Genomic DNA, 27148 nt, shown 5'->3' with positions numbered 1-27148 from the left:
TTACTTTAAGGAAAGATAAACAGTCCTTTCTTTTTTAATATCGTGCCACGTTGAAATTGCCATGAAGCGGTGACAAATCTTCATACCAGAATTTTCCATTCAAGGAGAGGCACAAGTAAATCAAAATACATATTCCACAAGAAAAGTCTAAATTCTTAACAGTAAAAAGACAGTTAAAGCGATTGAAAAACGATATTAAAAGATCATCATCGATATAAAAGACGTGTTTTAAAAATTCAAGTATTAACACTAAGAACTAACACTAGAACGACCACGATTAATATAAGTTATTTTTACTAATATGTATAGTCCTATAGAAGGTTTTTATTTTAACTGAAAGATAAGTATCTTTCCTCTTCGTTTAAAATAATTGGATTGTTTTTCGGTATAAAATAATCATGATAATTTTTCTTTCTTTCTTTTTTTTTGGAAATTTATTTTAAGATATAGGAAGAGATACATTTAAGAAAAATTCCAGAAAGCAAAAGGTGGTATATTTGATGTTAATGTGCCAAACTCTAATTCGTTTCAAATCGATACATTTCTCACTATAATATCAGTACAACTTTCAACGCTGAAAATCATACTTATCAAACGTACATATATATGTATGGACGCTGGTGTAATCGATAAGTATAATTACATCACTCCGTAAATAGCGGTTACGTATTAATATTCTCCAAAAAAGCATACATGTTTTTCTTGACAACGTCAGACAGTTGTAATAGCGTGCAAAGCTATCGAGTAGAGGCGCGCATCAATATTCACCACCGATAAAAGTCTATCGTTGCACGGCTGTCAGATATTTTTACCAGTATGCACTAATGCATTATAAAATTTTTTCTTAAATTTCTTATACGATTTTTTTTATAAAATTTCACATATAAAGTACACGATATATCTCAAGATTTTTATCAACGAGTTTTCTAAACTAAGATGAAAAAAATATCTTGATCGTAAATATAGGCTGCTCTAATCTTCATAAAAAGCAGGATTGAAGAGGATCCTATGGGGAGAAATATGATATTTATATCTATGAAATCTGTTTCTGTTGATTTTCTAACTTTGGTATCACATAGATATACCTATGATATCACTGTGCAGGGGATTTTCTTTTTTTATATATTCCCATTAGTCATGATAGAATTATCTACGAGATCAAACATTTTATATCCGATATTGATGATCCGATATTTAAATAATATCCAATCTTCTGCCTCTGACAGATACATATGTACTTTCTACTACATCGAGTGTTCTATTTCGATAATAATTATGATATTATATATAATGATATATATTCCATTATTTATTAAAATATTATATATATATGATACATAATTATGCTCTTATTCAATTTTGTTTAAGTAGTGCTTAATCTTATCAACTTTAGATTACAAATCTTTGCATCTTACACCTTCATTTATACATCAGGTATTTCATTACAATAATGCCTAATCTTGTTTAGGCGGTATTCGATCCCATCACTAGCCTTAACAACGTTATCCACGATCATTTTCAAGAATTTTCACGCATGATCTATCAGAGCGTGGAGAACGAGAGAGATCACGAAAGATTGGCGCTAGTTGCACCCTACACGTCCCAATTTCCTCTACAGACGGATCACCTATATTTCACCGTGCAATATAAATCACATTACCACGGGATCCGTTCGCATTATTCACCGGTGGAACGCGTTGCAGCCTGAATGCACAAGTTTCTGAAGTTTTTTCCAGTTCCGCGGAAAGCTCGTTCATCACGCGAGATTTCACGATCGGATCGAACAGCGAATGTAGATTTTCCCTCGCTGACGAAGCCTCTCGTAGATCTTTTCGACGTTCATTTAGTTTTATTCGATAAAAATATGGTTTGTATAAAATATTTATTTTTCGGCTGGTTATATATTTTAATTTAGTACAAATCTAGCAGTGCATATAGCGGCGGCAGATACATTTGAATTATATTTTGTTGGACTCCAACTACGAAGGTCGGAAATCATTTTTAACGTTCGCGGTTTATGGAAGGAAATGAAATAAAAAATATTGTACTTCGTTATCTCTTGTGTTCGGTTAAAGCAGCTAATAAAATTTAATGGTTCTGAAGCAGCGACTTAATAAATTCAACGTGAATAATTTCTGTAAATATAGGATTCTAGAAATATCACTTTGTTTGAAAAATATTAGGAAAATCCAAATATTATATTTGTTGAAGAGACTCTTCAAATATTTAACACGCGCTTAATCTTATTCACTGAAATATTCCTCGAAAGGTAAAGGCACGATTAAAGAAAATTTCCATGAACTAATCCAGCTACTACTCTCGCGAATATTCCTGGTTGAGATGTATACCTGTGTCATCCACCGGCTGAAACTCATTACTCATTTCGGCTAGTATGTCTCTAATTGTAGCTACCTTAATTACTCACCGAGTCGTGCAACGCTGAAGCCCTGGGAAACGGGGACGTCATAAGACGTTCACGTGTGTATATAAACAATAAACGAATAGCAGAGCCCGTTGGCTCTCGCCTCATTGAAAAATCCCTACGAAACGCGATCTTTTACCGTGAAAAGGCGAGGAATTTTCGAATCTAGGCCAGAAACGATTAAAATGATCCACCAGAGAATTCGAAATTAATGAAAGTAATAAAAGGTTTATGGTTGCAATTAATGGAAATTATAAAAGACGAAGGTACTTTTCTCGGTACTTCAAATTACATATATTGTCCATTATTATATTCGCAACTATTCCTCTGTGTTATTAAAGCTTTTTCCTCTTCCTTCGTATGTGCACGGTATTTGCAGAAAATACCATGTCTCTTAAAAAAACAGATAAAACGCAAACCTACGCGCGCACATAAAAAAGCTCTCCGAACCAAAAATCTCATCCGCGATCTTCAAAATTAAAACATCCAGCACCCAAACATTCGTTGCAACAATACGCACGGTGAAACAGGAAAATAACAAACCATTGCTCGGGAAAAATAATCTCAGAGACAGCGCACACCACCAATCTCAAAATGAACCACATACACATGCGCTGTTCAACCTTTATCATCTCTAAACAACAAAAACAAAAAACCTAGAGGAGAAAGGAAAAAGAAGGGAAAAAAGAAAATAATATGAAAGTAGCGGGAAGAAAATGAAGAAATCAGAGAGAATACACCGAGCTGGAAGACTCGTTCCTCGTCTTCTTCTTCATCTTGCGTTCTTTTCATTTCGACCCTCTGGTTGCTGCTGGCTTTCATCTGGAACGCTCATTTTCTAGCGTCCACGAATTTTCGATGGTCGCCCGGTATCGAAAAGCCGGAAAATATTAATGGATACACCGTCAGAACGTCGCTTATTGTCCGTTCCTTTCGAATCAATACCACGGCCACGTTGCTGGCTGCGTTGTGTGTTGTTCCCGTGGCACGAAACAGCCAGGCTTAGGCGAATGCCTGGCTAGTTGCTGTACGTTCAGGCAACCGTTGCCCAATAATCTTTCGACCAGAGGCCTCTGGCCCTGGCTTCCGTGCATCGCACAAATAGTTTTCGACGTTATGAAACCGCTGCTCGCGGTCAGTTACAGCGTTTTTGCTCCTTCGAACCTAATCAAGCTTCTGCACTATCCCCGCTCTTTTGCCTATTGCGATCCTGGAAATCTCGTCTTAAGGATTGGTCATCGGTCGTTTCGTTACACGGATGGATGGTTTTGGTTCGACGTTTCTTTACGGAGAAACCGCTAAAATATCGTCCACGAGAAATTCGATTTTTCCTCTTTTTATTTGCTGCGATAATAAAAGATCGGAGAATCCTTTTATCAATGGCGTGGACTTTTCGAGAGTGCGTAGGCGAGGTGGGTTCTTGGAGAAGGGTGGAGATGATTGGAGGATAGTGGAAGAGTATTTATCGACGAGACAGCATTTTTCAGGATGGATGTGTACGTGTATGCACGTTGGCGAGAAAGGATATCGGATTATTAGGTTTTCGTGGAATTGGTATTTTGGAGGGGAGAAATTAGGTACTGAAGTATCGCTTTTTAGCATCGTGTTGGTATCTTATATTAAAAGTATTTGTTGCATGTAAAAAGTGAAATTGTACGAGTGGATAGACGATATTTGTGCAATGAAAATTCGATATATCGTGACAAAAAAGTCCACTAGATTGTATTTGTTGTATTGTAATGAGCACGATTTCGAAATTCACCAATAATGAGTCAGATTATAGTAATCATGAAATTGTCTGAGTCTCGTGATGTCACGATTTCTATGATAGATAAAATCGTCGACGAGTGAAATTGCGCGGTTAAATAACGTAATTAAAAAGCTCCTCCGCACGAAGTATTATAAAAACATCTGTACATTTCTGTCTGACGTAAATAAGTCTCTGAAATTAATATGATAATTATTCCGCGGTGGAAAAGCAAGAACAAGAAAATACGACAATGTTATACAACCAATTTCCTGTAATTCTACCTGAACAAAGATCATCTTTCTTTCTCTGCGATCTTTTAACAGGAAATTGAACAGGAAAGTGAACAAAGGGAACAAAAATTTCTCTATTTCGTTGCAGTTAATTTTTCCTAGAGTTCGGTCTGTTTCAGTCACGAAACGGTAATCTAGGCACAATAGAGCGAAGAACTAGAAGCGAGGAAATACTGCTCAGTTTCTAGGAAACATTGTCTACGATTTCAATTTATTTAATCTTTCATCACTGACACTCAGTTATCTGGATTAAAACGTACTTGGTAATAATACGATTATTATTCACTAGTATTAACTCTATTATTAATTAGACTTTTATTTACGGATTTAACCATTTCTCGCTACGTTATATTAATTTCCATTTACCGTCATAACACGTCGGTATCGAGAAAGAAATTATATTAATTGGAACGAAATTGCCGAGGGTTGAAACAATCTTTCAAAACGAAAGGAAGAGAAAACGTATCCGTTCAATTACGTAAAATGTTACAGAGTATCATGCACGCTCCGTGCATCACTCTGTAAGTAATGGTGGAATTATGAGACAGGAAAATTCGCACTCTTTGCAACTTTTTGTTGAAAAATCCGCCGCATCACGCGTGAAGCATCTGATAATTTCGTTTCGTCATTTACCGTGCCGGTAAAAATACTATTTTACCTCGTTTTATTTATTTTCTAGCAGGTCCCTTCGCGAAGCTTAGCCAGAACCACGGTCACGAAAACGCAATCCAGACACACAATGACTTCACTATGGCCGCTGTCTGTCGGTTAGCTGCTTACGTGTTTCATCGCTAGCCTCGGATGTAGTCTCGGAAGGCTATTATGATAATAGTACTTTCATTACGAAAGGTCTTCATTATCTTACCGCGATTCGATCTACCCGGATCAATATCATTTCCCTCTTACATTTCATTAAACGCGTGTACCCGCGCACTCGCGATTCCACTTTATCTCCCCTCCCCCCCACCCCACCTCTGTAATTTTACCGTAATTTCCATGAAATATGTCATGGATCTTTGATTCTCCTTTTTGTCCAAAGTATACATACGGATGTATGTAATTGTGATATCAAAAACACTTTTAATGCCACATTCAACGTTCTATAGTTTGACCATCATTATGCTCTCGAGTGTATAGTTTATATTACACGCTCGATTTTACCTGGTACTACATGAGCCTCCAGGAAATCGTTGGTCGTTATATTGTTATCGTACTAAGCGCTATTTTTGATATTAATGTTATAGAGTAAGTCTTAGCGAGATTATTTAATAAATAAATATAAATGCCGAGATGATACAGTAGAATATTGATAAAATATTAATGGATAGAACAGATACGTAGGAGTGTATATTAATATAGAATTAATTGATGTAGATTATATCTTAAATTATCGAATAAATAAACTGTTATTATGTTATGTTATGTCTGATGTACAGAAATTGATGTTTGCGTGAAAATATGCTTCGACAGAGTCGAGACAGTTGCTGCTCACTTGCAGCTGCGTTCTTCTTGTTTCATCACGCACTGACGAATATCTTAATGACTCACATTCCGTCGACAAAAAGAGGAAGAATAAGAAACTATGATTCCAGGGAATCGTTATAAGGAAAAGTTGAAACATGCTGTTAAAATTAGTCTCTGAGTGTAATCCGCCTTTAAATTACTTCTAGCGTGTCGTAAGATGCGTTGGATGCGAGAAAGTTTCGGTGTTTCCGTGAACCCGTTAATCATTAAATCCGTTTTTCTTAGCGTCTTCTACATATTAGTTGATTAGGGTATTTAAAATGGCGAGCTCGTCCAGGTACCAGAATTATGGAGGAGGAATTCGTGGTATACCTGAGTGGGTCAATACATGAGACGGCTGTCTGGCGAATAAAGAGTTCATTCTACTTGAACACGATGGACAATACGCTAGAGTTTCTTCTCGTTTTTTTTATCATTTCGAATTTTGCAACGATATTGTCAAATAGTTGTTAAATAATTTTCAGAAATAGATTCTGCATATTTTAAGATTTTGTAGAATCTAAAAAATTTGTAATAATTTCAAATCTTCCCGATTTTCAGGAATAGGATATCCGTTTAATTTTATCTCTGAAAGTGGGATGTTCTATTCATTGACTGTAGATTCGTATATTTTTGAATTTTGTTAAAATATTCGTGCATTTTCTGTTCTTACAACACTTTTACACGTTAATATTTTCGGGTATCATTAGATTATTTATCCGGTTTTGTATAGTTATTAAAGGTTGTATAGTTCTCGTTGGTTGTTTGTTCGCTTGCTTAGAACGCTAAACATAACGATTTTGAGCATGTATCTAAATATATTGCATAGAGATGATCAAAATTAGAATGGAGCGTGGAAAATAAATTGGCACATATAATCACTCCCCTATTGCGAGAAAGCTGAATATATAATTTTCTAAAAATATCGTCGTGTTTTCAATAACTGTGAAGGAAACTCGAAACCCATCGTATTAATCTTTATTATTTCGAATGTTGAAATTAAAGCAATCAATTAGAAATCGATTAAAATAACGATAAAACCTGATAAATAAGAACCGGCGAACTCCGTAAAGGGAGGTACGAAGTTGAGAGCTTTCTGCTTGGATGAATAGAGAAATCAAAGAAGAACAACCAGAACTGGAACGAAATACCAAAGACTGGAGCAAAAACAGGGAATTATTTATAAGGAAACACATGCTCGTATCATATTATAGCATAGAGGCAAACATAGTACACACTCTTTAGCAGATAAGCCTTAGAGTAACGAAACAAAATGAACTGGAATGAAATGATACATTATAATCTGTATAATAAATTAAGATATATCTAGCTATATTTCTATAGATGGCAAATTAAGATCTAACTTTAAGGAGTAAACTGAGGTAGAAACAAAATATAACAGACGCGTACATACTCAAAAAAGATCGTAACAAGCATAAGTCTGGATTAAATTACGATTAAAGCAATGGAAATCGTAATAAACTTTTCCTATCATTCTTAAGATCGTTAAATGTAGAATAGAGTTTCATGCGTATTTATCTTTCGATCCCTTACACAATATCGAATTTATAATCGTGCTATGTTGGTCAGAAAAAATTATCAATCTATAGTAGGTTTTCCAGTTTAGCATAAACAACATGATACATTAAACTGTTAAGCTCGGAAGGAAACACAGTCTATCAATGACCCAGATAATCCAGCAACGTGGCGTTCGAATTCCCAGCTCGCCGACTCACCCAATCGATTCGTCTTCTTCCAATCCGATACTGAATCCTTCTAATGAAAGATTCAAGGAATAAAATGAAATCGTAATCTTCGGGAAGGAAGTAGAGTCCTGGCAGCAAAAGAAACCTTGGAATATTACGACTTGCAACAGTGTAGCCAATTTCCAATGCATCGTTTTTATAATATCGATTCTCTCGTAATAATAGATAATTAGCATACACTGACGTTACTTGTCTATCATGCTTGATATTAAGTAAATACACACCGATCAACAGGCGTCGTGAAGTTTCTTAAGGAATTTTGGTTTCTCTCAATCAAATATTAAAATAAGAAATATCCCTTAATATTGTTCCAACAATGTTACGTTACATCAATACATGTGAAATTCCTTAAACAAGTTAGTTGTCCGTGACATTAATTTTTACTTTAAACACTCACTTATCACGTATCTGCATGTACATTACGTATTTATAGAGTTAATCTCCTAATTGTCGCATAATCCTTTAATAGTAGCGGAACTAACACGTATACCACAGTATTTACCGCGATTATACGTGTCACTGTGTATGCACAAATTTTCAGCGGTGATCATTTAAAACAGACATAATTTATACATCCATTATAAACGCCTACATCATTCATAAAACAAGTATGCGTATAATCCTGTAACATGTACAGATCTCCGGAATTACTCTCTATTCAAACTGGATAACATTCAACGACTGATCGACCGATCATTAACAATCATCCATTGTGCACGGTTATTTTCAGAGGCCTACCGTGTGGCGTGCAACCCCCGGAACCTGTACCGGACCCGGATGGCGACAAATTGGCGACGATAGCGGCTCGATTCAGCTACTTTCAGGAGAGAAAGAACTCGCTGACTACCGCGAAAGTCGATCTTCGTAGGAACATCAATCCGCCGGCCAGGTACAAGAATGCACGGCCAACGGTCAGGCTCAGGCCACGCCAGGTGCTCTGTAGCAAGTGTAGATCGATCTGCAACGAGAACAGCGAGAACGTGGACGTCAGCAGAAAACGGAAGCACGACGAGATTCAGCAGGAACAGCAGCAGCCGCAGCAACAGCAGGTAATATTTCCTATTTTCTTCTTCTTTTTTTCTCGTGTGCATGTGTGAGAGGCTGGTAAGAGGAGCTTCTCTGTACTGTGCTTCTGCTTTAGTAACGTGCTGCTGATGTTTATTAATCCAATAATTGGCGAAATTGTATCAACTTGTTGCGTGGATTATCGGGATTTTTCGATTTTAGCTAACGATTTTATTTATTAAAGGTACTTTTTCAAAATTTGTATCAATTTACATTTGTATTTATTTTTTATCAGCTTTTAATTTCAATGGGAACAACCGAATAGTCGGATGCTCGTTTTTATATTTTTCTTAACGACTCTTTGCATATCTGGTGAAAATATCGCGCAACCGTATTTTTGGATATCTTTAAATCTGTCGAAATTTATGCAAAAGCTTTAAATATTAAAGCTCCGGGCTCTTGCAAATAGAAATATTTCGTATTTCATTGTAATCCCTCTACATCTTTCGAATAATAATAGGAAGGTACTAACGGTGAAAATGAATTAATTTAAATTAATCACGTTTAATCTTCCGTCATTTTGAAATGAATGATTTCAGCTAACTTAACCAACGCGACAAAAAAATAGTCGCGGATTCACGACTTCATTAACGCTCATCGAGATTTTTTCTTTTTTAAAGAAAATTATTGTAGTGATGCTACGATGGCAAAAACCGTCAAATCTGATGTAGGTTGTGAAAAGTTTGGGGCATCGACGAAGGAAACCCGCGAATAGGAGCGAAAGAAACGAGCAAATTGTGTTGCAGGAAACTTCGTCGAATGAGCACGCCAGACTAAGGAAGAAAGTCATACGATTTTGAACTAGAGGAAAAGTAACTTAACGCGTTGTCTTCCAAGAGGTGCACTTACATTGCGCGATAGTAGTTTGATTCGGGCATGGCAACTTGCCTCTCAAGTTCTTCTTCGCTCGAGCACAAAGTGTTCTAATGGTACATTTGGTGGGTACTGGCGTTCTCTCGTACAGTACACGTGTTTAGCCTTAAGATAGTTTATTTCGCTGGCTCCGTGTCAGACGCTAGAAGTTTCATCGAAGTACATTATATCGTGATTTATATTTGGAATTTCACCAGTTGTCTTGAAACTTTTTAAAGGAAGAAAATCTGCCACTAAATGTTTCATTATGACAAATCTCTGATATATCTTAGCAGTATTTGGAAAGTTGCCTGGAAAGCATATACAATCATATGGAAATTATTTTAATATGACTAATAGCTTGTTTTGAAAAATAAGCTATTGTTGGCTATATGTTATCAAAAAATTTCATTGAAATATCTTCCCAGCGTAAATCCATTGCAAATCGGGCAGCGAGGAACTGCAAATGGAGTAGTTGTCAGATGAGTTTTACGCATCGGTAAAAAACGCATGATTTTTCATCAGGTCACGGGCCATGGATCCACTCGAAGAAGCGATCGACGTTGTGGTCAGCAGCCGCAAAAAGCCTCGAGAATACTGTTCTCTGAGTGTCAGTCCGAGAACATCACGGTGTCATCTCATCAAACAGCGAAGTCCTCGTCGTCTACAGCACTCAGCCCCGATTCGTCGAAGCTTGGATCGTCTCTCATCCCAAAAATTTCGAGACTTCAACCAAACGAAATCAACAATGCCATGCAAGCGAATGGTTAATATTTTTCATTTAAAGAAAGTTTTTCTACCTTCTTCTATTTTAAAATTATTTCAAATGAAAGAAATAGTTGTTATACAATTCTATACATGTAAATTTCTTTTTCTTCTTTTATATAAAGATTTCGTTGCGTTATTGAGTTTTTGCTTTTTGAAATGCTTGGACGAAGTGCTTCGTATAACACGTGATCTTAATCTTTTAGAAGCTTGCCCTCGGAAAAGGTGCTTAAAGCAACTATCTCAGGCTTCGATAGTCGAATTACATAAGGTCCATTTGCAGATAATAAGATCGTCCGTGGAAAACACGCGCAACACCAATAATTTGCACTTAATTACGACTAACTGAATGTGCAAGGAGGATCATTAAAATAAAAAGATTCATGTGATGCAAAAATCGAAGCCGGATAAAACTTACTATTTTTGATAATTGAACGATCAAACTCCTCATTGAGTGAGAAATACGATAATATTTCTAATAAACTAAATAATCTAATTATTTTCATTATATTACTCTTCAATTGTAATTATCTATGTTTGATATACATGTGACATATTCATAACTATTGACGTAAAAATGTTTTTTTATAAGCTGTAACTAGTTATCTTTGACACAAGATTATATCCTTCTATACTTACAAAATGCTCCAATCGTATGCTTATCTGGGATAGTTATAAAAATATATGACGAGTGAAAAAAGTACGAAGAGTTGCAACAGATCAAGAAAAATGCTAGATAGAAAGTATTGCATATACTTTACAAAACTCCATAGATGATATGATATTTAGACATTCATATACAGACATACACGTATATATGATTTCCTTTTTATAAAGATAAATGTTACGAAACTACTTTTACTTTAACCAATTAAGAATGTTAGAATAACGCTAATACGTAATCTCTTTGAGCCTCGTCATTTATCTGTTTCTCTTTTTCTCCTGCAGAAAAGGTGAAGATTGGCCCATCGTACTGGAACAATCGAGCCGAGGAGGGCGACTCATCAGCGAACGCGATGGAGCCAACAGAGGAACGCATGGAATCAACGGATTGTGATAGCAATCCATCAATGGCGTATTGTGCCACACCCAGAAGACTTAGCAGCTCCTCCGTGGAAAGTGCAAAAATACCAGAAGAAGAGGAGAAAAAAACGTTCGCGGCCGCGGACTCGACAATGAGGCCAAGAACGGGTCGCGTGCCGCGAAAGAAGCGATCCGTCGGATCTATGGAGGATCTATGGGACGAGACAGTGTTCGAAGATCCGACAAGGACAGCTAGAACCACACCGGTGATTAAGATCTCTTTCGGTGCTCAGGGTGAAGGGACTGTCTTGAAAATACCCTCCAAGATTCAGGATCCGGAGTACGAGCAGGAAACTGATGAAGCTGAGGAGGTGCAGACAGAAACGGAGAGAGATCCGTTGGAATTGCCCAGGAATTTTGACAACGATTACGATTATCGTGAGGATGGAGAGGAAGATGGACAGGAGCAAGTAGATCCTCAGAAACAGGGTGTGAAGGACGCCAGTGCTAAGGCTGCGAAACGTGCACTGAAGAAGGCTAAGAAAGAGGCCAGAAGGAAAATGCTCGGTGGAGTTTCGCCTGCGAGATCTCCTTGCAATGGATCTCCACGGTAAAATAACCGTTTTAAGATACTAGTTATAGGTGCATCTATATAGTGATTACAGAAAAAGTATTTGCACATATTCTTATTTTTTAATGAGGCGCTCTTTTACGAGGTTCTACATATCATTTTCATAGTATCACTACGAAAGTACCACTAAATGATACGAATATACTATTTGGACCTAATTAATTAGCGTGTAAACGGTATCATAAATACAATAGTGATCAAATACTTTTCGTAACTACAGTATTTTGGATGTATGATACAGATATATATATATGACACTAATTATGATTTATTTTTCTTACAGTTACAATCCTACGTACGACACATTATCGTATCACCGTCGCAAGCATAAAGTGAAGCATAAAAAGAAACACAAGGAAGACCGTAAACACAAGAGCCAACAGTCGCAGCATCAGCAGCCTTGTTTGGAATCCGGAAGTACCGAGAATCAGCAGAACTGGAACGTCCTTCCGGGCAGCGAATCGTACACAGCGATAAAGGAGCAGTGCCTGAAGCAAAAACTATCCATATCTCTGAAGAGATTGAATACAAACGCTTACGCTAGATGTGATTATCCTGTGAGTAATTCTTCGTTGGGTTGCAAAAGTCCTGGTGCAAGCAGTGATGAACTAAGTGAACAGGAACCTGAAGTCGACGCCGGCGAAACTGCTCCGGACTTTCCACCGCAGTCTCATCCTTTGATGATGCGTCTTGCCGCGACGCCTGTCGAACATTGCCTCACTGCTAACGGTAGAAGAATGGACGTTGGTGACGTGGTGTGGGGAAAGATTCATGGATTTCCTTGGTGGCCTGGAAAGGTATGCATTATTAGATATTCATTTATTTTGCTGGATATTCCTTTTAATATGTGTTCTCTAGTATGATCATGTGTATTCAGCTTAAATAAATATCGTATTCTAAAATGTGTGTTTGTTCTTCCAGGTTCTCAGCATCACAGTTTCTTGTAAAGAGGATGGTACGTCGTCCGGACCGCAGGCTCACGTCGCCTGGTACGGTTCTTCGACAAGTTCTCTAATGTCGTGTGACCAGTTGAGTCCATTTTTAGAAACATTCAAGGTAGATATCTTATTAATATATAATTATGTATAATATATATATCGGAGATGAAAGAACACCGGAGCCTTTGGAATTTTGGATAATCCCGCAACATTGTAACCTAGAGTCTACTATAGCTGTAATTAAATAATTGTAGTTATTCAATCCGATTGTAATTGTTCGAGAGTTGTGATAGTGAGCTTGGGCTCGAGGCGACAGCCAGTCGCCGAACGTAGCCGCGGTCACGGGATGAACGCTTTGTCTAACAAAGGCATGGAATAATTCTATAGCTCTCCTTAAAAGAAATATTCGTGGCGACACGCGACAGTAAACATTCCAACGGTTTCTGTCCCGTGGCTCGCCACACGCAGACCCTATTCTTCGAGTAAGATGATTGCCAGATGTCGATGCGTCTCCGCAGTACATGTTCAGCTAGCCCGAGGGCCCGTTATATATCTTAAGATTTAGCCAACTAAAGTCCTTCAAACAGACAAACAGTCTTTGTCCCAACTACGGGAAAATAGGAGAGACCTATTTTTCAACGAGCGGCGTCTCCCACTAGCAACTTTCCCTCGAGGGCGGCTAGCATCTTTTTCTAACCACCGATATGGAGATTGACCAATTAGCAGCAACGCCAATTTCCCTTACTTTCTGAACGAAGGCTTTTCTCGACGAATCCGATGATCTCGTGTCCTTAGACACACCCCATTATAGTTTTCCTCTGTGGCATCATCAGGACGGGAAAGTCATTCTCTCTCGCGATCTCATCGACGAAAAGAATAACCCCTTACGACCAGTGAATATTACGCGTCCGACTTAGATTCTGTGAGCACGTTCATCTATCATCCTGTCGACCGCGGATTCGTTATTGAACCTAGGATCATTGTCATTAGTTTCTCGAGTATCTAACTACCACGGTTACTTGTCCGGTTCTATGATAATCGTTTCACGCCCCTAACCCTAATTCTAATGTAAACCCGACATATATATAATTTAAAAAAGAATAAATTTATTTCACTTAGAAAGATGGCAATTTAGATTCATTGTTGATTCTAACTTCTAGTTGCTGCAGAGTAGTAAAGTAGCAGTATAATAATTGTGAATATCGATCGATGTCTGTTTTAGACGCGGTACAACAAGAAGAAACGAGGTCCGTATAAGGAAGCGATACGACAGGCACAGAATGAAGCCCGAAGTCAAATCACGCCTAACTCGACGAGTAGCGTTTTAAACGTGTGTAGCTCACCGCGCGAGGTCAACGTTCTCTCCTAAGGGAAGGTGCACGGCGCTCGACACCATTCCTTTAACTGCCGGGTATTCGTCGTCGGAGATTGATTCTAACGGCGGATCGAAATCGTCATGTAATATATAAAGCAAATTTTTGTACATAATTGACTTTAGCATTAATGGAATAGCTCTTGATCGATGTTTTAATTCAGTTGAGTCGCGCCTGCTGTCGTCGTCCATGTTAAATATGGTCAAACTAACGGCGACACCAACGCTGAATGAAGTTTACTGCCACCACTGGCTGTTTTTTTTTTTATCCTCAGCTTTTTTCGAGCGAACATTTAGCGTGTAAAAAGTATTTAGGTAGGGTATAATCTCTAGAGATGACACGTCAGCTCTCGAGGAATAATTTCATACTACACTAAAGAAATATGTCTATGACTTCTCTTTGATAGTTAGACACAGACAACATACATATACGTTAAAATCACACGGGTGTCGTCACTGTACATTAAACATCTCATTGATTACTAAATCATTATTTAGCGATGATCGTTTACTTGAATTCTTTATATATATGCATATACACACATATATATACATACATATATATACACATACGCGTATATATCTGTATTAATAATTTTATTGTGATCATTGTGTCAAGGACAAGTGTGTAGTATATATCCAGTGCGGGCAGTGAATCTTCGATACGACCCGTAGACGTTTCGGAAATCGTTTACGACTCTATTCGTCGCTTCTTTATAATTAACATATTTGAGAATATGGACAATACATTTTCGACAAATCGCAAATTCATTCATGACACTTTAATTACTGTTTGGCGTGTAGAATCGCTGAATGTTTAAGAAGCTTTAACCGAGAATGCTATAACGTTTAATCTTGTAAAACAGTGTATATTTTACGTGCTAAGAGAGTAATGGACAACCGAAATTTTTTGTAGCGCTGCATTCCTTGCATTCTTTATTATCTAAAATCAACTTTTCTTGAAAGTTTCGTTTACGCTTCATACCAACACTGCCAAGGATTGATATTCGTTTCAGTCTTCTTTCGTCGACGATAATCCTTGACGAGTCGACAGTTGTGAATTCCAAATGTCCGATGCTTCACAAACGGTCGATTATCCAAATCTCCACTTATATCAATATTTACGGTATCCAATGTTAACTTGGCGATAAAAAAATGATAAAAGCGTGTCTCAGTCTGCTACAAACATTCTCTTCTTTCTCTCGAATTTCTTCCATCCTTCTTATCTCTCAAGCTCGACGTTTCATTATTACAATATTCGGTTATTTTACATTCATCGAGCCGTTTTTTTCAGAAACGTTTCACTGTGTATCCGTAAATTTTCGTGATTAATTTCTGGACAAATCCATGTTCTATATTCAAGTTCTATATTTCCTCTTTACCAGTCATTATATTTGGGGCCGGCGTGACGTTTTGCGGAGCCTGAATATACATTCAAATCCTACACTTAAATTTTACAACGAAGAATTATTTATTTACAAATGCTGTTACATATTATATATTTTTTATAAGCAGTTTTTTAATCAAGTCCAAGTAATATTTGTTCGCATCTATAATTCGCTTTCAAGGGGCAAAAGTTCAATGAAAGTACAAAATCTGTAATCGTGTACGACTTTTGCAAAAAAACTATTGTTGTAGTTTAATTTCTCTAAAAAGTACATTTCTCTGAAAGCGCCTGGATTTTTTATCTCATGTAGTTTCCAGGATACGAGGATTTTATAGAGTTACACTAAACTTTGATGACTTTTGTCACTCTTTTAAATTGAATCATCGCCATTAAAAAAATGTCCTACATTTGTTAATGGTATCATCATTCTGTAAAAAGTTAATCAAAATCGGTGTTTTTTAATTGGGTAATTTTGGGGCCGGGTTCCGGCGAACGCGCTGAACCTGCCTTGCGCTGGCCCTCATCATATTCCTATGTCTGAACGAACAGAAGTGCAAATGAGAATGAAGGGAAAATTCGATCGACTTCGTTCTAAAATATTTCCCTGAGGAATATGCGTGATTTGAGTAGCAGGGAATAAAATAAGGGAGACGAGAGGATCGTCACGCGACGAACACGTCAATATCACGATATCGAATCTTTATTTCGATATCAGTAATCACGTGCGAGTCAGCTGGATGTTTGCTCTTTGCTTTAAGATAGATCTTCATCAAATCTCCAGACCGTCGTTGGACAGACGTTCTCATCTCCATCTCCTCTTTTTTTTTTTATTTTCGTTCGAACTTTCCTATCTTTTTGGTCGTCGTTCGATCTTCGAATAAAAATGATCTTGAAGCTCGATCCTTTCGAGAACTGCCTAATGAATCCACGATATTTTCTTCTTCGTTGAATTTAAATACCCTCCTTTCACTTATAGCAAAGTCCCATAACTATTCAAAGACATTGTTTCAGGAGAAACGAACTTTCTCCGTATCTTCGCGTTCGTCTTCTGACTTTTTCTCACAAATCCTCGATTCTCGTCGCCGATACGAAGACATTTGTATAAATATCGCGCTTTATCTCGTTTTATAGGAAAAATTCACGAAATAAATTCGATGAAATATTCAGTGAAAGTATGGATCGTAATTTCCGGCGCTTTGTAGAAGCAACATCGCGCGCTTGGAAAAATTTGTACGAAGAAAAAGGTACTGTACAAGCAAGATAGCAATTAAAAAAGAGAAGGCACACAATTCGTTTCAGTGGATAACATTGAACGTAGAGGTAGATTTTTGTTGGTCGATAAGCTTTCTGATACGATCGTAGTTCGCGAATAGACGATTAATGGTTGTTTGATTTCTTGATTATCACCGACCAATTCTTCCGCAGAAAGCGAAATGTAATCAGAGATTCGAGTTGAATTGGCCTGGCGATAGTCGGTATAACGATAACAGATAATAATATAAATTTTTATATTGTCATTTTTTAAGTGAAAGGGCGCTAGTTAAGAGCCCTTCTTTTAAATTATTGTTTAAAATTTTTATATTTTCGTACGTAGCGTATCAAATATTTTTTATTACAAATCTCTTTATGTAGCAAAGTATCCAACGCTGTTACGTTATATTTTTTTCTCGAGTCCGGTCGTAGCGCGTAAACAATATCTTTTTAAAAGTATAAATTAATCGATTGAAAGTGATTGGATTGTAACATATGAGACATTTGTTAGCTACTTGGTTCCCTTAAATCATTTGTCAAACAAAGTGTTCATCGTTTGAGTGAAACGATTATTTATGAATAATTACAATGTTTCGTATTCTATTTACGAAAGACTTGTCCATGAAGTGTTCATGAAAGACTAACGTAACGAATTTTTCTCGAAATGTATATATTTGTCAGTAGGAAAGTTAGTTTCCTTAAGAAAAGTCGTTTAAACGAGAGAAGGAACGAGAAATTAAAGTAGGATCTCTTGATTTTGTTTCCAAAAGCGTTGTTAAATATTTCATTGTTTAGTTGAACTTCAAATTATCTATTTTTCGCACGTTGTTGATTTTTTTATTGGCTATTTATAATATTTATTTATAATTCCAAGCATCGATGAATCGAATTTTACTATTTACTATTCCATTTCTGGTACATCGTTCCTTGGCGAGTTAATACAAGTAGAAAGATATAAGTAACGAGTTAATTCCACTCTAATATTTTCCCTATAGTTTCGCATCTAATGCTCGAATAATTATTACTCTCCCAATATTCCCATAAATAAACATTTCATATGTTACAATCCAATTGAGAAAAGAAACTAAATAATAGAAGAGAAAAAGAGATACGATAATTTTTCATTACGAGCATCGACTAATTTCGCAATCACCGATATATGTATAACACACGCGAGGGATATTTAAACCAAATAACGTCCAGGAAAAAGACATTGCCTCTAACCCTCTATAACTGGATTTATCCTCGATCTATCCGGCTAATTACAGATTTGTATTCGAATAACGTCGAGAAGAGAAATTATCGATTTCTTTTGAAACTTTTATGTATATTCATTAAGCGACACAAAAATTAAAACATTGACATGTTTCGTTTTGTAAGGCAGGAAAAAAAGAAAGATAAAGTAAATAAGAGCCGTAAAAAAATAACCTGTTATTACGGAGGGTTAATTTACGCGAAAGATCTTTTCTATCGATAGAAACAGCAAAGGACTGAGGCAAGGCAGAAATATTAGACGTACGTGAATAATACATTCGTGAAAATTAGCCGTTAAAACGTTGATCGTGCTTGTTAACGAGGTTTAAAGAGGTACTTGCGTGCACGGATGAGAAAGAGAAAGAAGAATGATCGAAGAGTAACGAACGTTCGGCCGGATAAAAGCTAAATAGATAAATAATAAGCGAATGTGAAATATGTGTGAATGTGTTTAAGCGCGAATGAATGACAAGGAAAGGGATAACAAAGCGAGAAGCCAAGATGTTTTTAAGTAACTGTGATTTTTCAGATGTATATTATACATAAATAATGACGAATTAATTTCTACGTGTATTATAATGCAAAACGACGAATGGTAAATACGATGATGTATCGATGTGTCGCTTGTGTCCGTACGAACGTTGTAGAATATTATTTCGACTAACACATATCGGGTAGAGAAGTGTTTGGCGGCGAAATAAATTACCGCTATTAATTAATCGTCATCGATTCATCGTTATTCGATTCGTAATTAATTAATCGAGCATTATCATTACGAATATAGGTATGCGCGAGTCGTGGTACGTTGCCTAAAAAAATCTTTACGTATATACAATACTTATACATACACTGGACACGTTCACACTTACATAGAGTTCGATTGTTAATTGCTTGCATAATTGTATAAGAGAGCCACGTGTCATCTATGTAATATCATTGTATTCAGTAATACACACGTATACACACGTACACGCAGACACGAGTACACACACCGTAGATTTATTCTATACTTTTCGTCGCCTCCCGTCGAAAGAGTCGCTGTTCGCTATTTTGCGAATTCCTCTACTTTACTTCTTCTTTCCTCCCTTTTTTCCCCTTCTTTTTATTCCTCACCCCCTTTTTTTTCTTGCAATCAACCCTTCACGAACTGTTCCTAAAGAAAACGCCACTGTACCACGCTGAACCTATCGTTGAGCAGAAAATAAACTGCGTATATAAGTACGCGTGCAAAGCGAAAACGCATCGTCTTTCGATTCTCGACGATGCTTTCCCTCTCGATTTCTGAGCTAAGCGATTAGCTCTGGATTAGGTACTTAAATAATCGACAATAGGAGATAATGTTATCGTCGTTCAATCCTCGGAGCATAAAAATAAAGTCTCTATCTATTTATTTTTATCGTTAATCGTTTCTAATGGGAAAACAGTGTCTCGTGAATTTTCTTTTAAGCTAATACACAGAGCCTTCTGTAATTGTGCGAGGCTCATGCGTCTATATATTTCTTAAATTTCACTTTGTTTCTTTATCACTACGCTGTTATTCTCTGTTACGTGAATCGCATTCACGAAGAATGCGCATAATATTAGCGGAAGAAGTAACTTTCTAATTAGGCTTCATCCCGTTGGTTGTGTTTAAAAAACACACACACATCTAGCGATAGATAAGCTAAAAATCAGGTAAACTAGCTAATTACCTTACTAACACCTTCAATTCGCTACAAATCTAGTATATGTACATTCTAAAACTCACAAAGAAGCTATTTTCTAAACTAAAATATTCTCAAAGATCTTTCACAGGATTTATAATTCTAGAAAAAAGAAAAAAAAAAAAGAAAAGAAAAGGAATCTCTATTTAGAATTTCGTCCTCGATTCTGGGAAGAATGTGAAAGGCGTAGAGTTTCAAGAATTTCTAAAGCTCCAAGGGTTGGACGTCGAGTAAAGGACGTGTACTAATTGTCGCTATTGTTTTAAATAGCGGCAGCTTGATTTGCATATAGCCTAGTTGACCGCACAGCGAATCGATCCCGGTCCTACGTTTTCCTCGCGATTTTCCGCTGCTCGACGTAGGTGCGGCCCTATCCTGAGAAAAACAAGTGTTCATTTTTCGACGAAAATCCACTATGTGGAGAACGAACCGCGTACGCGCGTGCGTGCAAGCGTATGTTTTAAAAGCGCGCGCGCGTGCAGAGGCGAATGATGAATTTTCGGGGAGTCCCCGAAAGAGGACGAAAAAGAAAAAAAGAAAAGAAATAAGTATGTTTCTAAACGATATTACACGATTAGTCGAGGGAAATAGATCCGTATAAGTACAAATAAACGAGCCTGAATGAATGTTTCGATAGAGGGCAACCCTGTTTTCCTTTTTATAACGAAAAATACGAGGAACCATTTATAAATAGTTTTTTTGAATAAAACGCGGTTAATATAAATAAATATTCTAACAATGATTAAAAGTCTTTTTATGCTCTTTCGTTGCTGTAGCGATGTAGAAGCGAGATTTTTTATCATACGATTTATTTTTGTCGATAAACTAATGGTATAATTGTTAAGACAGAATGGAAAGGAGTCGAATTTTCTCTATACGATATATGTATATTTAGAAGAAAGATCAAAGTTGAGCTTCAGGTGGCAATTGTGTTCAAAATGTCAGATTTAAGTGGAATTCTTTGTCATAGCTTGTATCTTGATAGTAAGTGTGTAGTATGCATATGAGGAAAGAGGTATAACATGCGGAAGGCTAATTGTAAGTTTCTTTCGAGATCATTTTTCGAGATAGTGGATATATTCGTTGAAACAACACCATGTAATAATCCACGAAAATCAAATTTTCACGCCATATTCTCGTTTGCGTCGTAGGGATTTTGGTGCAATAAGTAAAAAGATGAGAATAAATGAAAAGAAAAGAATCATCTATTTACTGTATTTTTAAATCGGCACGATTACGTTTTCCTTGAGTGTTCTGTCGTAAATAAAATTGGGTGAGATATTCTGAATTCTATTCTTAATATATAAATCGGATACACGAAGATGGAACGATTAATAAAAATTTCACTGTATCAAACGTACAATACTTATTCCATTCCAAAAATTCGATTCCTTTCTGCGTATTGTAAAATCGAAACGAACCTGCACGTTGTAAAGCCAAGGAACGGCAGAAAGAGAAGCAAATGTCCCTTTTAAAAGCTCTAGAAGCCAGAAAGCTCGCCTAAGTCGACCCACGGATACGCATTCGCCGCTGCCGAATCTAGAACTTCCGGTCACGACGTTAAGAAGTGGCCGAACCGAGACGAATCGTTATACCGCGTGCTGGACCTGTATTTTTTTAAATAAAAACCAGAAAAACCACCGTCTTCCGATTCTGCCGAACAACCGATCATATTCGACGCATACTCGATAGAAGCTAAGTGTAAAACGCAAAGCAAAAAAGGAAAGAAGAAGGAAGCAAAACTTGAAAAGAAAAACAGTAACGAGAGAGTGCATGTGTGTTTGTTAGGACGAAAGAATGAAAGAAGAAATATGAACGAATGAAGTGCGAAAGAGAGAGAGAGAGAGAGAGAGAGAAGTAGATGACTGATGATCATTACAGCGGAGACTATTTCTCGTTGCTGTTGCTTTGCAGCGATTTAGAAAAAAAAAAAAAAAATGCACACATACGCGTTATATGTACGACACGTACGTGGAACATAGACACGTGGAAACACGTACATCTGCATAATTACTCACACACACGCAGATTTCAGTATCATTCGACAGCACGATAAAGATCGATGGCCAGTCTGTCGCAGTTGAAGCAAAAAGAAACACGTGTCACTTGCAAGGAAGCAAATGAGCAAAAAAGAGAAACGAGAGAAAAAAAGAAGAAGTCAAACGTCAACTCAGAGTCTTGTATATATTATCTTTTTTACTACTGAAAAACGAACATTTGAACCGTGATCGTTCCCCAGATGAGCGCGCGCGCTTGTCTTCTTCGTTGCATTGAACGAGGCGACGCGAGCGTTCAATGGAACAAAGAGGACATTGTTCTACTTCTTTTTTTCCCTACTACCTCCCTTTCTTCTTTCTTTTTCTTCTTTTTCTTACTTTTTCTTCTCTGCTTCGTTTTTTTACCCTGCGTTTCTTTTTTCCAGTTACTCTTTCCTCTTGTCTTCCTCCTTCTACGTTTTTAATTCCGTTGTCCGCGATCGCGTTCACCTTGTTCGATGCTGGCGGAGGAACGCGAGAACCGACGCAGTTTGTACAGTGTTTTACGGTAGATCGAGCGCACGTATGCCTCTCGAGAATCTTCGTTTCGTCTTTCTAGAATTTTACGAGATTGCACAACAGGAAATAAAGGAATGACACGGAGAGGAAAATCGTAACGGGCAAGACGGAACGTCTTAAATGGAAATTACTTCTACTCGCCGGTGTTTTTTCAACAACGAACTCTTGTCAGGGAAAACAAAGCATTGGAGATTATCATTAATATAATATAATACTAATTTAATTAACAACAGAACTAGTTCTCGGTTCTTACGCCTCCGTAAAAACGTCTTTTCTCTTTTTCTTTAAGAACGATTAACAAACTTTTCGTTTTTGAATTGGACGGTTGCTTTTATCGAGTTGTACATTTTGTTGCATGTTTTCTCGAAAGAAAAACTTTTATATTTTTTCCTCTGGAAGCAACGATGTTACTTAACATCGTTGTTCGAGCTTTCTTGCCGCTTATCCTCATTCTACATAATTTTCAAACAAACGATAATTAAGAGAGTCTTAATAAAATATTTGTAGAAAATTTCTAACTGACTTCAACCGGGTATAGATACAGTTTGCATCGACCAAGAGACCAGAGGCAACGACAAATCTCGAGCAGATAGAGCTATTCAAATAGCAGACATCTTTTCTAAAGCGATGTTTCACTTTTGCAGAATAGAAATCGATCGTATCCTCCACGTGCGACCGACGTAATCGCTATCATCAGTTCTCATCATCGCATTATCTCTGAAAGCGCAGCCTGGCTGCGTTAGAAGTATGTGCTCATTGCGCATAGCCGCCAGCATCCTCTTAAACGTAAGGTAAAACGACGTTCAATTTATCTGATGATTTCGTTGGATATCTATCAAAGTTCCTTTACTCTTCTTGTAATCATAAAAACGCGAAGGGAGAAAGAAGAAAGGAACGAAAAAGAGTAGTCTTTCATTATTTAGATGGGCTCATTCCCTTGAGTGTTCTAAAATGACGATAGTTCAACTAATGTTTCATAGAAGTCGCAATCTTTTCTTCTTGTTCTTTTTGCAATGGCAAATTAATATGTAGGTCATAAAAGATGTTCTCGTGAAATATCGTTGGTATAATAAACACGAATGGTCGATTTTGTAAGTACGTATTTCACGAGTGATTTTTTAATAACGATTAATTAATAATTAAAGGAAGAAATTAAATTACGAATGGAAGAAATTGATTTTTCTTATTACGAGTTATTTCTTATTATGAGTTATTGCTATAATAACGTCGCTACGAAGTATAATTATTCTTAATTATCTACGTTACGGTTTTCTCGCTGTTCTTTTCTTCCTTTTCTTATTTTTCATTTCTAGAAACGATTGCATATCGTGTTACGTAATCAAACATCACCCTGTACATGTTGTGTACAGAGAAATTTGTGCCCGCGATAACACGCATAATCTCAGTAAATACTCGCGTCAATTTCCACTTCTATTAGCGGATTATTCTCCAATTTACAGCTTTATCGATCTAAAGACGTAAATAGCGCACGTCTACAAACGTCTATCACTCTAAAGGTAAGAATCGATTTGAAAATTCAGAGAACGCGTCATTCTGTTTTTTGATAATCGAGAAGAAAATAAAACAACGTGCTTCCTTATCTGTTAAACTAAAAATAAAATAAAACAAATTTACACGGTTTGAAGAAGTGATTCCTTTAAAGGTCGTTACTAGTACACGTCTGACATTTACACCAACCACTCTATTTACTTCGACTTACGCGGGTCAAATTATGACCTTAAACTGACTTCGAGTAAAGACACTTCGCTTAAATCAAAATAGCGTGAAAATAATGACACAGCAGCGTATTAATTTACTTTGTTCGATGTTCAAAGTTCTGGTCGTTTTCATCCATGTATTCACGTATACTTAACGATCGAATTCCGTTTCTCGTTAATAAACCAGGCAAGAAGTCCGAGTTACTGATAATGGCTTGTCTTTGTTGACAAGTAGCAAAAAGGTGCCAGGGACGAGTATCGATACGAATTAATTTTAATAAAGAGTCGAGCAGCGAAACGACATTGATATTTTTACTGATTTATCACTGTGAGGTTACAAGAACGTGTCATCTGTCGTGGAACTCGTTTCAATGTTGGCTACGATATTATATTATGCCTTTAAGATGACGTTTACAAATCATATTTATAAGTTAGTCACTATTTTCTATTTTTCAATGTTTGAATGTTAACTAAATGTGTGTTATATGCGAGATACCCTGTGCATATTCACGCGTAGGTATACCAATGAATCCATATAGTTTTACGTATTTCATTTCCTTGTCGTTGTATCCTATTTTATAATCGTTATCTTACTATTTCGTTATATTAAAATAACATTAACCTTACCTTCATTTACCATTATACTGATAACAAGTTCGTTGTTTACGACGAAAATGCCACTAGCTTGTCGTTGTTTAATCGAATTTTAATAGAACGTTGCGCTTCTAAAAATGAACAGAGCATAACTGATTCAGTGTTCTCGAACATTTCGATATTGACAGATTCGACGTAAGAAAAGTGATCTTTCAACCCTCTACAATGACATATGTCGTTCGGATGGATATGCATTTCGGTATTTTTAACCATTGTTTTGCATACTTATCATTGCACTAATTTATTTTATCATCTTATCGTTGCACCGCCACTGAAGAAGAAATCCGACTCGCTTCTTATTTATGACAGTTATTACTCCCGGTCTTCCAACGAGGACACAAGATTGTACTGTGATATCAACGGTAGAGCTCTTACAACCTTATTCGATACAATTACTTAATTTATCTCTTACGACAATTTCTGAACTTATGTAACTCATTATTTCAAACGCGATTCGATCTTTCGTTATTTTTACTATTGTTTTTTTTTTTTTTTACTACTACACCTTCTCCTTGTACCGTTGGTACAATATTAAGAGCGTAACATTATCGAAAATTTTTTTTGTTTCGTCACCGATGGCCTCATTGACAGTATGCGCGTTAAACAAATTTATTCAACTTATTTCTGCGCGATAATTCTTTTATGCAGAAGAATAAAAGACTTTTATCGTCCCGATGAATGCGTCAGTCAGTTACGAAGAGTATCGAACGTGTTATTCACGAAACCTCACGAGCAGATAAGCAATCGATCATTGCCGAAAATGAGGGACACGAGCCGGTTTGTCAATATCGGCGCGTTACGCTACTTGCGGCAGGCACAGACGCGAAACATCATCGAGAGAAGCACGTGTGGAATATAATCTGGCCGGAGGAACGCAATCGATGGTCGACGTATAGCTACGTGCGGGCTCCGATTCGATGGTCTCGCGATGATTTCTTATCGTTGCACGTTCGAGATACACGCACGTTCGTAGCACGTTTTCACAATCAGTGGCATTGAGAATGGCCTGGCAGCAGGATGTAACAATTATATATATTAATTGGATCGAAGGAAAACGTGTCCTCGAAATGTGGAAATTTAGTCGAACACCGGACGACAAGTTTTCTCCCATCAGCTACTTTCTACGATCTCGCCGACGCAATTTAATTTAAAATTGTTACGGTTAACGTTAAACTTATTTCAAGAAACGATAGAAAGTGAAAGATAGGGACATTTGGTGAGAAACGTCGTCTCTCCGTGTGTTTAATGTCTCGTCGATGTAGCAGTGCGGAGGAGACGAAAGAAAATTAAAGATTTTTAATTTCTGTAAAAATTATTCGCGTGTGCCTATTTTGTGATTCGGCGTGAAAGATTTCGCTACGATGAACTATCCTACTCTGGGTGAATAAAATCAGTGGAAGAAATTTCGTTGCTCGCTACGTGGAAACGGAAGATCAAATTTCACTGGGAAAACCGATTTCGAGAGTACTTGAAGATATTTGCTAAGTAAGTTCTCGGTAGCATTTATCGGTGCTCTATCACAAATATTTGTAAATTGCGATGGCTAAAGTGGTCATTATTCATGATCATTTACCAGTAAATTTTGTAATATTTTTACAAATTTATTGACCTATATTTATGCGATCGTAGAATTGAAGTTGCGTGTCGTTTAAATGCACAATTTGTTTTACGAGTCTTTACAAAAAGGGAACTAATACCATCGACGATTTCTTATCGTATCAGAATAAGTCTTTAGGAATAATTTTTCTATCATTTCGACGCTGGGAATTCCTTACCTGTAATCTGTAAAATACATATTTTACGATAATTTTTTACGGGTATTTCCAAGATTTTACTTACCGATAGCTTATCGATAGGTTTAAGGGATTATCACACGAATTATTCGTCTAAACGAGACTCGTAAATCACACAAAATTGAATAATTTGTTGAAATACGATCGATTGACCGATGAAACGTTCAAAATACATAGTTACGTTACATACTATCGATATATAATAATATTCTTTAAGTTTCTGGAAACGTATATGGAAATCTTCAAGCACGTCTACTCGAATCATTTGAACCGTGCGTTCAGGTAATTTATTCAATTTATGCGCATACGTTTGATACTATTCACGCAAAGCTAGCCAGACGCCGAACTATTCTGTAGAAACTGATACATGAAATAAATATTAAATTAGTTCGCTTTATGATGAAACAATATTTGAAAGTCCTTCTTAGTGGAGATTATTCGACGCAACAACGATTT

The 27148-nt window shown here is 36.8% G+C and overlaps 1 protein-coding gene and 1 pseudogene across 2 annotated transcripts in view; one reads left to right on the top strand and one right to left on the bottom strand.

Moving 5' to 3' along the window:
* Window positions 1-21612, top strand: part of LOC117205575 (PWWP domain-containing protein 2A-like) — a 41621-nt gene extending 20009 nt beyond the window's left edge. The window contains exons 2-8 of one of the 2 annotated variants that reach the window (XM_033444127.1): window positions 8462-8780; window positions 10174-10414; window positions 11362-12046; window positions 12351-12624; window positions 12688-12864; window positions 12989-13123; window positions 14228-21612. In XM_033444127.1, coding sequence (XP_033300018.1) covers window positions 8462-8780; window positions 10174-10414; window positions 11362-12046; window positions 12351-12624; window positions 12688-12864; window positions 12989-13123; window positions 14228-14374 — 1978 coding nt within the window. In that variant the 3' untranslated portion in view covers window positions 14375-21612. Of the gene's footprint in view, window positions 1-8461; window positions 8781-10173; window positions 10415-11361; window positions 12047-12350; window positions 12865-12988; window positions 13124-14227 lie in introns of both variants that reach the window. The other variant, XM_033444126.1, reaches the window with a different exon arrangement.
* Window positions 21613-24715: 3103 nt separating this feature from the next.
* On the bottom strand, window positions 24716-25338 carry LOC117205754 (annotated as a pseudogene).
* Between the last annotated feature and the right edge of the window lie 1810 nt (window positions 25339-27148).

Source organism: Bombus bifarius, unplaced genomic scaffold (assembly GCF_011952205.1).
Source record: "Bombus bifarius isolate JDL3187 unplaced genomic scaffold, Bbif_JDL3187 scf7180000007992, whole genome shotgun sequence".
Taxonomy (NCBI): Eukaryota; Metazoa; Arthropoda; class Insecta; order Hymenoptera; family Apidae; genus Bombus; species Bombus bifarius.
The sequence above is the reverse complement of the archived record's forward strand: the minus strand, read 5'-3'. Positions and strand labels throughout refer to the sequence as shown.